At 38.3% G+C, this 14,374-nt stretch overlaps 1 protein-coding gene across 9 annotated transcripts in view; it reads left to right on the top strand.

Annotated features, from left to right (window-relative positions):
* LARP1B (La ribonucleoprotein 1B) overlaps nucleotides 1-14,374 on the top strand; it is a 33,395-nt gene that overhangs the window by 11,580 nt on the left and 7,441 nt on the right. For 7 of the 9 annotated variants that reach the window (XR_012623194.1, XM_074823632.1, XM_074823631.1 and 4 more), the window contains 8 exons: nucleotides 1,923-2,091; nucleotides 3,489-3,632; nucleotides 6,016-6,159; nucleotides 6,412-6,580; nucleotides 10,371-10,515; nucleotides 10,740-10,914; nucleotides 11,740-11,912; nucleotides 12,741-13,112. Coding sequence is in view for 8 of the 9 variants with exons in the window: in XM_074823632.1 (XP_074679733.1) it covers nucleotides 1,923-2,091; nucleotides 3,489-3,632; nucleotides 6,016-6,159; nucleotides 6,412-6,580; nucleotides 10,371-10,515; nucleotides 10,740-10,914; nucleotides 11,740-11,912; nucleotides 12,741-13,112 (1,491 nt within the window). In the remaining variant the exon portion in view is untranslated. Of the gene's footprint in view, nucleotides 1-1,922; nucleotides 2,092-3,488; nucleotides 3,633-6,015; nucleotides 6,160-6,411; nucleotides 6,581-7,353; nucleotides 7,608-9,938; nucleotides 10,055-10,370; nucleotides 10,516-10,739; nucleotides 10,915-11,739; nucleotides 11,913-12,740; nucleotides 13,113-14,374 lie in introns of those variants that run through there. The other 2 variants (XM_074823636.1, XM_074823637.1) reach the window with 2 other exon arrangements.

Here is a 14,374-nt window from a genome sequence, read left to right on the forward strand (position 1 = left end):
TTCTTTTTAGTACTGCGGGTCTTTAGCATCTACTTGGTTATTACATAAAATTTTGATACAATTAATGATGTCTGTACAGTACTAAACTGAGTGGCTGAGAGATACATATGTAGTGTTTCATAAGAAGATACACATTTGATGTTTTCTGTCTGAAATAGTCTGCTTCAAGAGTATTTTTAAAAAGATTTTTTGTTTTACCAGATGGTTTAGATTATATTGCATAGATGTTAATTAACCTTTTTCTGACTTAAGTGTGTGAGAATTTCAGGACACAAATTCATGTAGTGTCTGTTAAACCAAATAACATTTAGTTTGTGTTTAATCTCAATTGATTTGTCTAAGGGAAGGCCTTGTGTTCAACCTAATTACAGCATAGTACTGCAGTATCTACTGTATGTACTCCAGCAGGTTCAAAGCCATCTCCCCAACACAGAATTCTTTCTGTTTGGCAGAAATGTTTGCAAAGCCTAATTTTGCAGGTAGATGTTAGATCCAATTGTAGAATGGTTTGGGTTGGAAGGGACCTTTAAAGGTCATCTAGTCCAACGCCTCTGCAATGAACAGGGACATTTTCAACCAGATGAGGTGGCTCAGGGCCCTGTCCAACCTGGCCTTGAATGTTTCCAGGGATGGGGCATCTGCCACCTCTCTGGGCGACATATTCCAGTGTTTCATCACTCTCATAATGAAAAATTTGTTCCATATATCTAGTCTGAATCTCCCCTCTGCCAGTTTAAAACTGTTACACCTCGTCCTGTCCCTACACCCCCTGATAAAGAGTCCCTCCCCACCTTTCCTGTAGCCCCCTTTAAGTACTGGAAGACCTCTCTAAGATCTCCCCAGAGCCTTCTCTTCTCCAGGCTGAACAACCCTAACTCCCTCGGCCTTTATTCATAGGGGTGGTGCTCCAGCCCTCTGATCATCTTCATGGCCTCCTCTGGACCCACTCGAGCAGGTCCATGTCCTTCTTATGTTGGGGCCCCACAGCTGCACAGTAACACTCCAGGTGGGGTCTCACAATAGCAGAGTAGAGGGGGAGAATCCCCTCCCTCGACCTGCTGGCCACACTTCTCTTCATGTAGGCCAGGTTGGCTTTCTGGGCTGTGAGTGCACATTGCGGGCTCATATTATCTTTTCATCCATCGGTCCCTCCAAGTCCTTCTCCACAGGCTGCTCTCAATAACTTCATCCAGCAGCCTGTGTCAATACCAGAGAAGAATGAAACTTTCCACTAGTTGCTAAAATGCTGTTCATTTTGCCTTCTCTGAAATCTGTTATTCTGTGGGATTTCCAAGAAGTGATGATCTGCAGAATGCTGGCACTACTCAAAGGCACACAGTTCCCAGTAAATGCCATATTCTAATGTGGGAAAAAATAAATCTGTAATCATACATCTCCACATCCTCTGGTCTTTGGTTCTTCTGGTTTAGTAGAACAGAATTGTCAGAGTTAAGACCCATGGCTCCTTACAGTTTACAGGAACATTTGGCATGCTGTTAAGATTGTACAGCATCATGGCAATTTCTGGTTTACCATTCAGTATTCTCTAAGCACAGCTTTTTGAAGATAATCAGTCTGAACAGTAGGTACTGGTGAATAATATTTCTTTCTTATCAAATAAATTTCAATTTTGAGATATTGAAATGTGATTGTTGTGCACTCCGCAATTCTACGTCTTCAGTTAAAAACCAACCAGACAAAAACTTCCTTAGTCTAAAAATTCTTTTTATAGTCTTGCCAAGTTAGCAGAAAATAGAGCTATTTAAAATGAGACTTTTCAAAACAACACAGTTCTTAAAACTCACCCTACTTAAGAGGGTGAGAACAGGTAATAATAAAGGAATTTTAATAGGTAAAGGAAATTTATACCTTTTTCTACCAGCAGCTGTACTGTCAGAAATAATTACTGGTATCTCTTGCAGTGTAAGACTGTAAGTCACAGTAGGAAGCCAACAAATAGAAGAGAAAAGGAGGAGAAATCTGATCAAAAAAGCAATAATGGAATCAAGGACAACCCGGAGGCAAAGCCAGATGGTCCAGGAGATAATATTAGCGAAGATGAAGCTCAAACTAATAACCAAAGGAAAAAAGGTCAGTCTGGGCACTATGTATAATGCAGTAAGTCACCATTGATACAGTTACGTTAATTCCAGTTGAATGACTCAGTGAAACTTTTTATATTTTGCATTTTCTAGGTGATGCAGGATATATTGCTTTCTGCCTAAAACAGGCTTCCTTTGTCCGGTTTTGGAGTGTTCTGTTCAGTCAGATAGGGATTCTGGGGAAAAAGCAGCTCGTGTGCTACTGATGCTCCGTGGAGCTCTGACAGTTTCTGGAAAATTTTAGAATGGCTGTACAAACCGTTACTGTCTCTCACATCTTTATTTCACTAACTAGATAGCGCTATGTTAATTTAACTTCATATATATGTGTGTGTGTTACTATATATACTAACATTTTAATTTTCATGTTTTACTATTAGCTTACACTTTGAAGTGATCACTTGAAAACTAAACCAGGTTATTCATTTCCTTTTGATCCAATCTGTTACATTAAAAATAATAAGCAAACCTGTATCTCATTTGGTCATTAGACTTGAGTAGGCTGGAGAAACATCTGAGAGGGTTTTAAGATATTGCTGCCATCAGCTGTTTTTTTCTTGCTTCCCTGCTGATATTTCTTCAGATCCTAAAGACCTTTGTTGTTTAGATTTGTTAATCTTCCTATGTACATATTTAAAACAAAATCCTTTATTGTTTTTAATTTTTTCAGTCTAAGTGGAAATTTAAAGCAAAGCATTCCACAGGTACAAGCTATTTCCGCCCCCCCCCAGCATGGATAATGCACTTTATGTATTTGCTTATATTTCTTGGTGTGAAGCCCACAGTACCAATCAAGTATTGAACAGCAAATATTATCACTAAATTAATTGTTAGTAGATATTTTAGGCCAGCCTACAACAAAATAGTTTTGCTCATAATTTTTGGTGGACATGAATTAACTTAATTTGAATATCTCAAGGTAAAAATACAGTACCACAGCTAAATTCTCAGGAAGATTTTTATAGTTTGTGATTGAAATCTTTATTTTAGTGGTCAACTTGATATGTTATTTTTTACCTTTAAGTTTCACGTGCAGGCTGTGAAATTATATAGTAATGAATTTACTGTCTATATTTAACAGTTATGTAGCTATAAATTCTTGGTAACAAAGTTTACATCTAAAAGTTTGTTAAATAAATAAGCTCACCTTCATTTCATATATTTAAAGCTTAGGTAAGACTACCTTTCAGTTTGAGAAATTCCTGTTTACTACATTTATTATTTAGTCATTCATCATATCTTAAAATTTCAATGTTAAGCTTCTTCCAGTTTTTAAACTTTGAAGTTAACTGTTGCTAGTTCTACAAGAAGAATTCTATAGAATCTTTTCAGGAGCTGATACCTCAAGTAGTGCTATAATTAAGAGTAATATATTAACTTTTCAAGGTAACAAGCAGAAATGGGTACCACTTCACTTGGATGATGTACGGTCAGACAGTCAAGAAAGACCAGGCTCTCGAACTAGCTCAAGATTTCTGCTGGAAACAAACAAGCTAATACCTCATAACAACAGGCGGAATGAGACAAGAAGTAAGTAGTTTTCGATCTCTGGGTCTTTCTATTTGTGGCAAATAAAGTATAAAACTGCATGAGTAGGCATTAGATTGGCAGTTTATGTTGAAGCTTGACTTTGCCTGTACTAAGTAAAACCTAGTGTAAATATTTGCCAATAACCAGCAATAAATAAATAAATTGTACTGTAGTTTAATGAATTTTAAATTGAAAAGTTTTGTTTAAAAGCTTATTGTCAGATTTTTTTTGAACCTTTTTACAAATTGATCAGAGTTGTAATGTCTCAATCACTGATTCTGCTGAGTAACTGAGTTTGGAAACAGTCTGTCTTTACAGTGTGTGCTGGTGCTTTGAATCAGAGCACCATATATTTTTCTCTTCATGGCTGTGAGTCTTGGGCCACAGCTTTACAATGCAGAAAGTTTGGAAATAGTCTCATAAGGTGTCTGCTCTGTCCTGCTCTACTGCTATTGCTGCAGCTTGTTGCTACCAGAGCAATTGCTTGTGGACCTACACTTTGAACTCTACTTTGGCAATTCTACTGATGTTGTTTTTTCCTTTAAATCGGATCAATTCCCTCAGTTCCCTGACCTATTTCTCAGCATTGCCTTGCAAAAAGTTGTACTAGCACAACAGAGGGAGAAATGCATCACGGCTGCTACTGCTTCTGATCCTCGGGTGTTCTGAATACAGCTTGTCAGATGGCAGAAATCTTAGGCTGAGTGTAACCCTTTGATTTATGTATTTGCATTTAAGTTTTAAAATTGCAATATACATTAACAATTTAAATGTTTGCTCATTATAATAAGTGCTGGATGCTACTGAGATGGGATTTGTTTATGAAGTCATTTTAGGAACATGGATGTAAGGGTTTGATCTGGACGTCTGAGGGATGGACAGGTGCTAAGGGAGGTTTTTTATTAGTGTATCACTTTCTTCAGCAGTTATTCCTCAGGATGGTCAAATGTCCAGAAACTTGTAGCATGAACTCTACCTCAAGCCTATAGTGACTCAAGAGCAGTTTCAATGTGAGAGAATGTAAAACATCTCTTGCTCTTGAGGAACATTGGCTGTTTAAGTAAAAATCTTGTTTCAGGCTTAAATATAACACTTTTCATAAGCTGTTGTTGTATGTAGGACTTCTACATGTGTCTGAGCTACATGTACTCTGAGTCCAAAAATGAAACTGATTTGAGGAAATAGTTCAAATAATGCCTATGCATTTGGGACCTCTAAGGTTGAGGGTAGCAAGTGTGAAGGCTAAGGTCCAAGTTCTCAGTGAGACACACACATACAGATTATTCATAAATTCAGAGTCTTATTTGACAGAAAATAAAGTACAGGAACTTGAATGTATGAGCATACATATTTTGTTGTAGGGTTCATTAAAAATAGTTGCTAGTAAAACAAGATTTCTAATATGAACAACAAATCATATCTTTAGTCAGACCTTTGTTAAATTTGGCAACTCTCAGTTTGATCAAGTAGGGGCTGTATCCCCAGGCATTCCTCTGACAAAGAGGTCCCCTGGCATCTGGAAGACTGTCCAACTGCAACTTAAAGAAACTTTAAGCAAGCATGACTGACTGAAGATGGAAGTCTCTGAGAATGTTAGGAAAAGAGAAGGAAACGGTGTGAGAAAGGGCTTAATTTTCTCTCATGACTAAAGTGAGAATTACATCTGTCCTTAAGTTTTGTGGTGAGTGGAACCAATGTCCCTGGGTCTGATTTGGACCTGCTTGCTTTCCTTTCTTCTGCTGCTGCTCTCTTCTGTGTGCAGCCCATATATCTGTATGAAAACCTTGCAGAGTCGTCATAGATTTGCATGTGTTATCAAAATGGGGTCCTTATCTTAAAAGCTCAGTTTGTGGCATGACCAGCAGAGAATCAAGATTGCTGTTAAATGGGCAGAGTCAGGGGAGTGGTAGACTGCTGCTTCTGGGAACAAAAGGGAGGCTCCAGGGAGCCATTGCTGTGGAAATCCCACCCTGAACAGGATCATCAAGAGCTGGCAGCTCTTCCTAGGTACTGGGAGTGGCCCACAGAAGGAGACTGTATTATCATGCCTGGAAGGAAAATTGCATGGTCATTCCTTCCAGTCCCAAGCCAATTGTAGGTATTGTGATCCCTGAGCTGGCACCAGAGTGTCCAGTTGCTTTAGAAGCATGTGAGATTGATTGCTAGTCAAGCCCATTTATTCATCTTTATTGCTAACAGCTTCTGCCCAACTTGCCCTTAGGCCTGGTTTCACCCTTGCAGCTTCAGATCTGACCTGCTTCAGCCAGCAGGACTGAGTCAGCAGATTGCCTGGGCACCAGCTGAGAACTCTGTGTTACAAGGGACTTTTTGGCACTGTGATATTTAATGATGATTGCAAGTATTGTGCTTTTTTCTCTTATAGACTGGCGTCGTGATAGAGAAAAGAGAGATGATAATGATGAAGTATGCAGCGTGAGAAGTGAGGGTGGCAGTGTTCGAGGATTTTCCAGAGGCAGAGGAAGAGGTAGAGGCAGAGGAAGAGGACGAGGCAGAGGAAACCCTAGAAGTATGCAAAGAAGTAGATGCTTAACAAAAATTTTGAAATTATGTCTATAATGTTACGGTTTGTACATGAAGTAAGAGTTGTCTCAAAGAACATATCCTGTAACGTAATATGATTAAGTAGGTTGAGTCTTTTTAAAATCAGATGCTGAAAACCAACAATAAAAATAGCAGCGTGTATCATGCCTTAAAATATTTGTCTGCTGGACTTAATAGTTTTAATCACCTTTCTTTTATGTTCTTCTTTATTTCGAAGTGAACTTTGAATATTCAATTGGTTATCAAGAACTGTATGGTGAAGGAACTGACCAAGTATTTCAACCTGAGCTTAATGCTAGTGTGATGTATTACTATGGTGATGGAACAGGAGTGCAGATGTATTCTGTGGATGAAGCACTTCTCAAAGAATATATAAAACATCAAATGTAAGTAGATTATTTAATGTACAAATATTTTTAGAGATCTAGTTAAGATAAAATAACTCATTTCAAACATTGTTTAATCCTTATTATCCATATAAAGATGGAGATTAAGGCATTTCAATTTAACTTTTTGATTTGACCGTTACCAGTGTCGGTTTGAATTTACTGATTAATGGGGTGGAAAAAACTTGAGTGATGGGAAGGAATTTTAAGGAAGCTGTTCTGCATCTTGTGCTGTAGTCTGGCTCTAACTTGTATACCTGCTTTATTTATGGTACATAGCCCTCTTTTTATGTTGTCATGTAATTGAGATATGGATGTCTCCGAGCTTGTGCTTTTGAGTACTGTTGGTCTGTTTGCCTATAAAGCTCTTCTTGGGTGATGTAGCTAGATGTTTCCCTTATTTGCTCTCAATTTCACTTTTGAGAAGTCTTGTTAGTTTTGTGTTTTCAGAGTGTTTCACCTGAAACATTTAACTGAAAGAGAGTAGTTTTGCAATGATACTTGATTTTTCAATAATCTGAAATGTTTACTTTCTCGTGTACACCATTAGGCAATGAGAAACCATCTGGAAGACTGATTATCACCAGGAGACAAGTCAAAAAGGGCCTGGAAACCACTAGTTCATTTTAAAGAGACAGTTTCCACCACTGGCAGATATTTCATCTTCTGTGCTTGCAACGGCATTTCTCTGCGATGCCTTTGTGGTGGTTTTTGATTGCCCTTGTATTCCATAAAGCAACTTGCTTATTTTATTCTTGCTTCTTTTGTTACAGTTGACGCAAAAAGGAAGAAAAAAGCCTCTTTAAGGGCAGAAAGTATCTGGCATGTGGCTATCAACTTCAAAACCTCTATTGCAGTCTTTTTTGTTACTCTTGCTGCCAGGCCCCTATGAGACCTGACAGTGGACATGTACCCCCATGTCAGGATAATCGGCCTGCACTGTCCTCAGACAAGTGAGGGAGGAGCACAGACACTCCACTGTTGGCCAGATTTCTGGGCATGCAGTGTAGAATCCAGACCTTCTAAGGTAGGACATGATGATGTCCCCCTCTGCTGAGAAAAATGTCAGTTACAGCATTGGTCACACCTGACTTCTGGTTATATTTGTATTTTATTTTAGCAACAGGAGGTTGGCAGGTGTCAGTAGAAGACTTGGCATGGCTGGCTAACCAGAGCCATTGGTTGCTTGTCTGATATAAACTCCTAAGGCAGTTTGATTATGGAGTTTGCTTTCCATGAGAGAGAGGGAGATTCTTGAGCAGGTTTAGAACATAACTTCACTATTTTTATGCTCCTTAAAAAAAAAAAAAGGCTTTGTTATCTATTCACTTCTCTTACACTAAAAACTATGGGAAACAGACTTTATTAATCAATTACTTATTATTAGCTTCTGAATGGGGATGGTTTTGTCTGCCTTCAGTATTTTATAACCAAATTATCAAAGTGACTTGCCAAAGAAGGAAGTATATACAGAATAAAGCTACACGGAACTGTTAGGTCTCGGAGTTCCTTGTGGAGTCCAAGATAAATCAGCATCTATTGGAGAAGTGAGATTGGTTTGAATCCTAGTGAATTGATGAATTTTAAAACAGTTTACTTGCTTAATAGGGAAAAATCTTAGAGACTGTGTCCAGCTGAGTTGATGTGTAATTACAGTAAGAAATACACTGCTGTCAAACAGTTTATGCTTGTCCCAAGAACCAGCCTGATGTACAAGAGAGTAATATTCATATTGCATACAAAAATATCTTTAACGTTTTTAATTACAGGCTGAAGTCAGCCTGAAAAGTTTCAGTGCTTAGCAACTCAGTAGAACTCTACTGCAACATGCAGTAGAATTCTATTTAAAGTCCTCCTTCTTTAAAAAATAAAGAAATAAATAAAAGTTCAGACATGTTTCCAAGTCTGCATCAATTCAAGAATAAGAGAAGGGACTCTGAGGAAAATGAAAAAGAAGAGAAAAGCTGGAGTGGGTGTGTTTAGGTTTGTCCCTCTACTTGGAGCAAACTTGTGCGTTGTCTTCATTTATCATTAATGGTCTTTCACATTCCTTTTTCTAGAGTGATGGACATCAAGTGAGGCAGTTTGAGACAAGTTCAGTCATTGTCCATTTCTGCTTGTGGAATTTTTAACTAGGTGAATCGTTACAAGATTTTACCTTTACTGTATGACTGTAAAGGTAACATTAGTAAAATGTTGATATATGGCTTTTGTGCTTGCTTATCTTCTAGATTGGGAGGGGAAAAGAAGCCTAGCAGTTCAGTACAGTAAACAGGATATTCTTGAAAGAAACCTTCTCTTTGTGCACAGTTGCTTCACTGATCAGTTTACTTAGCTCTGAGTAAGAGCTTAATTCTCTGAAAGCCTTATTCTCTTCTCTGTTTGCTCTGATTTAATGGCGATGTTTTCATTTGTTGTATGTCTTATTGTCCAACTTTGAGACTTTATATTCATTCTGTCTTGGAGCTGAGTGTTTCATATAGAGAGCTTTTGCTTCGAATTTCTTTAGCTATTGAAAATTAAGAGAAAGAAATGGTATCAAGCTTTTCCTTGGGTCAGTGATGGCATCAGAGTCCTCTCCTCTTGGTAACTTTGGCCTTGATACCAACTTCAGTGGAGACACTTAGCATTTTATACTTTGTTGAAATGAGAATTAATTCTATTTACACTTGCATGTGTGTTTTTTTCCTCAGCATTTTAATGCTCTCTTGTTTTATTTTTGCACTACCTCTATTTTTGTGTCATAGAATTTTAATTGCTCTCCATTAAATATTTCACTCCCTACATTTTCCTGAACCTGATGAGGAGAGGTGTTCCTCGGATGTAATATGCAAAATCATGGTATGATGTGTAAACTCTGTGAAAGGTCTAGATTTTAGTCATCGTGATTAAATTGGTTTTTTTCTATTCTTTTTCATAGGATATTTTCTCATTCCCTTGCTTTGTGTGACAGATCATGATTTGAATTCTTTACTTTTTCTCTTCACTAAGTGTAAACATCTTGACACCCTGATCGTTTCATAGAGCAGCTTCATTGTTTAAGAAGATTTGTGTCTCTGCTGTTTCTTTGTCCCTCGTCTCTTGTTCTGTGGTATTGTCAGATTCCTGAAATGGTCCTTGTCCTTCTTCAATTTATCCACTAAACATCATCCCTTCTTTTAGACTTTACCTTTCTCCATGAACTGTTGTGCCTTTTGGTACAGTTTCATGACAAATACAACATTACTATTTTTGTTTTCTCATCTTCCCACAAGCATGCTTGAAGTAATGATTCAGAGTACATATATGTGCCTCAACACTCAGATAGGATACTTAAACCTCCTAATGTACTGGCAACTGGGAAAAGAAAAGATACAGTTCAGGATGAAGGTGCACTGATACTGCTGTGTGGGAAATAAGTTATGCCCTGACTGTAAGCAGTAGTTGTCCTTCATCTATATGGAGGCTAAGAGAATGTTGTTTCCTTCTGTTCATGTAAGTAATAAGGGAGGGGATGGGTGAAAGAAAAATAGAGCATAGTTTTTCCTTATGCAGTTCATCTATGCAAATGTAACAAGGCTTTGATTGATACCCCTGTGTACTGTACTGGATCATAAGTCTTTCTCAATATGTCGAGCATGCATGCTGTTCTGTAAGTCTTGCTTGTAGTGATGCACCTGTTGAATTATTTTTTTGATGACAAATAATGCTCTGTTTTTAATGGAAGACTTTAACAAGGAATCTCTAAGTTGCTATTTTAGGGTTTTCTTTAACCTGTAATAGGCTCATATTTGTGTGTTTCTTTCTGCAGTGAGTATTATTTCAGCACAGAAAACTTGGAAAGAGACTTCTTTCTGAGGAGAAAGATGGACCAACAAGGATTTCTGCCTGTTTCATTGATCGCTAGCTTCCGTCGTATGCAAGCTCTGACGACAAATGCTGCGCTCATTTTGGAGGTAAAATAATTCAGAAGTACAGATGTAGAAAGTTGCTTGGTTAATTTTGTTCTGCCATTTAAAGCCAGTGCTACGAAGTTAAGAAAGACTTCTGTTTGCAATGACAAGGATTTTCGAAAGAGGCTATAAATGGCAAAGTCTGTGGGTTGGGTTTTTTTTTTTTCTTTTGTGGATGGTGCTGGATATGTGAAGTTTTTAAATAAATAAATATGCTTGTCACACAGGCCCTAAAGGACAGTACAGAAGTTGAAACTGTGGATCACAGGATAAGAAAAAGGGTTGATCCAGAAAAGTGGCCAATTCCAGGTCCTCCTCCATGCAGTCTGCCACCAACTGACTTTTCTCAGCTCATCAATTGTCCAGAATTCATACCAGGCCAAATTTTTGGCTCACAGACTGGTAAAGGATTTATTTTATAGAAACATAAGTTTAGGACTGTCTGTCTAGCTTAGGAAGCTTGCCTCTTGATACTGATTTCATAATAGAAGTTGTACATTTGGTAATGGTCTATTCAGCTGATACGCCTGTCAGCCTTGCAGTTGCCAAGTCACATGGCTGATGTGAAGTAGATAAAAATGTCTCTTATGTGCTACGGCTGTGACCATTCTCCAGAGTATAGTATGGTGGGCTACAGTCCTTTAGTAGTAGTAGAAGTAGTAATAGCAATTGTAAGATAGTCATAAAATCTGCTTCATTTTGGTAGCAGCTGAAAGGTAACTTTTTACTTGGTGCATCCTGGTTTTAGATGGGGATCTCAGTCACATTGTTAGTATGGACATGGCTTTGTTTGCTGACAACCCTTGGCAAGGAAATCTTTTTACTAAAATGTTGGCTGGAATTAAATGGGAAGAATGAAGACTGAGTTAGGCGCCCGTCCAATAAAGCTAGGGGATGGTGTGGAGAAAACATGTCCCTAATGATGCTGCTCTTGTTCTCTGAGCAACACATAATTTCTTTCAGACTGTTAGAAACTTTCCACATAAATAAGTTGCTAGAATCCATCTTTTCCTATTGAGTGTACTGTGAAAAGCCATCTCCTAAAAATTAAAAGAAATTCTGCTGATCAGTGCTATGTTTAACTAGAGAGGTAGAAGAATAGTAGCTGCAGTTAAAAGACTAGTGAAACAAAAAAAAACCAAACCAAAACAAAACCAAAACCAAAAAATCCTCAGACAAACCAAAACAACCCACAGCAGGAACTGAACTACTGTTTTCCACTGCTAGAGTCTGCACCAAGTTCTCCAAGACTGGGAAGCCTGCTGAGTCCAAAGGAAAACACTGAAACAAGTAATTTTCAGACAATGTCTAAAGGATTGTCTACAAGTTTGCCTGATTTGGACTCTGAACCTTGGATAGAAGTGAAGAAGAGGCATCGTGCATCCACAGTCAAACTAAAGGTAAAATCAAAAACCTTTAGGTTATGTTTAAATAAAGAAATGCAAAACCTGCCAACTTTCAGATTATACTGTAAAACAAGATTTTTCACGTCTTATCATATGTGGTGCTTGATAATGCAATACAGTTAGTGTGCATACTTCTCACTAAGTGCATTTAAAATCCTGATCCAAAGCTCACTAAAATGAAAAGGAAATACCGTGGGGGTTTTTTCTGTGTAGGGACAGTTGTACTTGTTGATTATTGAAAAATATATTGTAATGTGCATTGAGAATTGTTCTAAAATATTATTGCGCAAATATTTAGAACAGTAATTTACTTAACAAACATCTGAAAGTGTCTGTATTGTTTCTAATTCCTGTACTTTGTTTATTGAAAATGTTTGTCCTGGTTTAACCAGGATAGGGTTAAGTTTCCCCAGCAGTGGGGGGGAGCTCTAGCCGGGTTATTCAGATACCATGGGGACGTCACATCCTGGCAGGTCACATTTTCCTGGAGCGGGAGCGCGGTGCACTCGTGGTTTTGTACATCGTGCTTCAAACTGCTGTATTTGGTAGCTATTTTGCTCTGTTCATTGCTATCACTATTACTGTTATTGTTATTGTTGTTGTTTGTTGTGTTGCTATTGCATTGTTGTATTAAACCTTTCCTTATTTCAGTCTTGGGGCTTTGTATTTCACTCCCTTTGTGGGGGAGGGGCAGCAGCTGCGTGGTCTCAGACCCCGGCAGGGGCTAAACCACCACAATGTTCTTATAGTGTTCTATTTGTCTCACATTTGGATAGTCACTATCCAATTCAAATACAAAATGTATCACCTTTTTCAACTTAGGAAAGCGTTCCTACACCCGATCAAACATCAGATCAACAACAGCCACCCCCACCTCCAGAGGAACAAGAACAAGAAGAACTTGATTTTTTGTTTGATGAAGAGATGGAACAAATTCGAGGTCGGAAGAATAAATTTACTGATTGGTCAGACAGTGATTCCGATTATGAAATTGATGATCAGGACGTAAACAAGATATTGATTGTAACACAGACACCACCATATATGAGAAAACATACTGGTGGAGATCGTACTGGCAACCACGTATGCCGTGCAAAAATTACATCAGAACTTGCTAAAGTTATTAATGATGGTTTATATTATTATGAACAGGATTTATGGATGGAGCAGAGTGAAAATGACATTATGATGAAGGTAAGTCTCTTCATGTTTGACCTGAAAACCATGCCTGTCCAAACAGTTCCAAAACTGTCAGCCATCTGCTATGTCATTGTAAAATGCTACACTCTTTTGGAAAAAAAAAAAGTGACAGTAATTGAATTTACAGCTTGTTAGAATGATAGCTCTGTGAGCAAATGAAACTTTGGATTGTACACCTTATTTTATTATAGAAACCCTTTTATTTCTTAGCCTGTGCATGGGTCCTTGTCTTCAAGGCTTTCAGAACTTTGTAAGGAGATTGTCAGCTTTGTGATTTTTATTTTTTTTTAATAATTATTTTTTAAAATACACTAAGCAGCTGTAAAATTACAGATGAGTTGAACTCCAGCACTGCACAGGCAGAGGTCAACGTGGCACACTGCAGTCCTGCCACTTACTGCTGTTAGTTTATTAAGAAAACCCTTTTGTGCAAGGGAGCCCAGGGAGTGGCGCCTCGGTAGGCAATCCCAGGGTATCACTAGCAGCTATTATGTGTATAGAAATACAAAGTTACCTAAACACTGAGCAGTGAGGGTAACGAGCTTTATCTGTGCACAAGGGCAAAGGTGCGTTGGGGGGCGGGGGAGAGAGGAAATAGCTTAAAGGACAAATGGAGCATGTGGGTACAAAAAAGAGCTGACAAAGACAGAAATTAACGTTGAGAATAAGAACAAGAAATAAAAGTAGAATTCAGAATACAGAGTTTTTATTAAAAAACAAATGGACCAAGAAAACCAGCAAACTGTAAGAGGACAGTGAGAAATAGCACATAGCAAGAGAAAATATTTTTGGTTTTGTTGCTATCATGTTTTTGACAATGATTTGAACAAGATTTTTCAGACAGCATGCACATGCACGCATGTTCCACCCCACCTTCAGCTGAGTAGGGGCATGAGTGATTTGAGATGCTGCCACACATCTCGGAAAATCCCGTCCTTTTGCAGTTGAAGCTACCAGTAAAAAAAAAAAAAGCTGAACACTGTTTACAAATACTGGCTTTTCTTTAGATGTAGCCTGAGGAAGGGAGCAGGGCCTCTTCTGCTCCCCTAAATTGCTGGGACCTTCCTTGGCATGCTTACTGCAGAAGGAAGGATGGTTTTGGGCTTGGCAAGGTGCAGGATCTTACCTACCTCCATTCACCCATTTGTTGGTGTAACTGTTTCTTTCAGCTGGTGCAGTGGGAGCTGCGTTAGATTTTATACCGTGTTCATGGCAACTTTTTTACAGCGTATGCTAGAGACTCCTTCCATCTTCCT

Source organism: Strix aluco, chromosome 4, assembly GCF_031877795.1.
Source record: "Strix aluco isolate bStrAlu1 chromosome 4, bStrAlu1.hap1, whole genome shotgun sequence".
Taxonomy (NCBI): domain Eukaryota; kingdom Metazoa; phylum Chordata; class Aves; order Strigiformes; family Strigidae; genus Strix; species Strix aluco.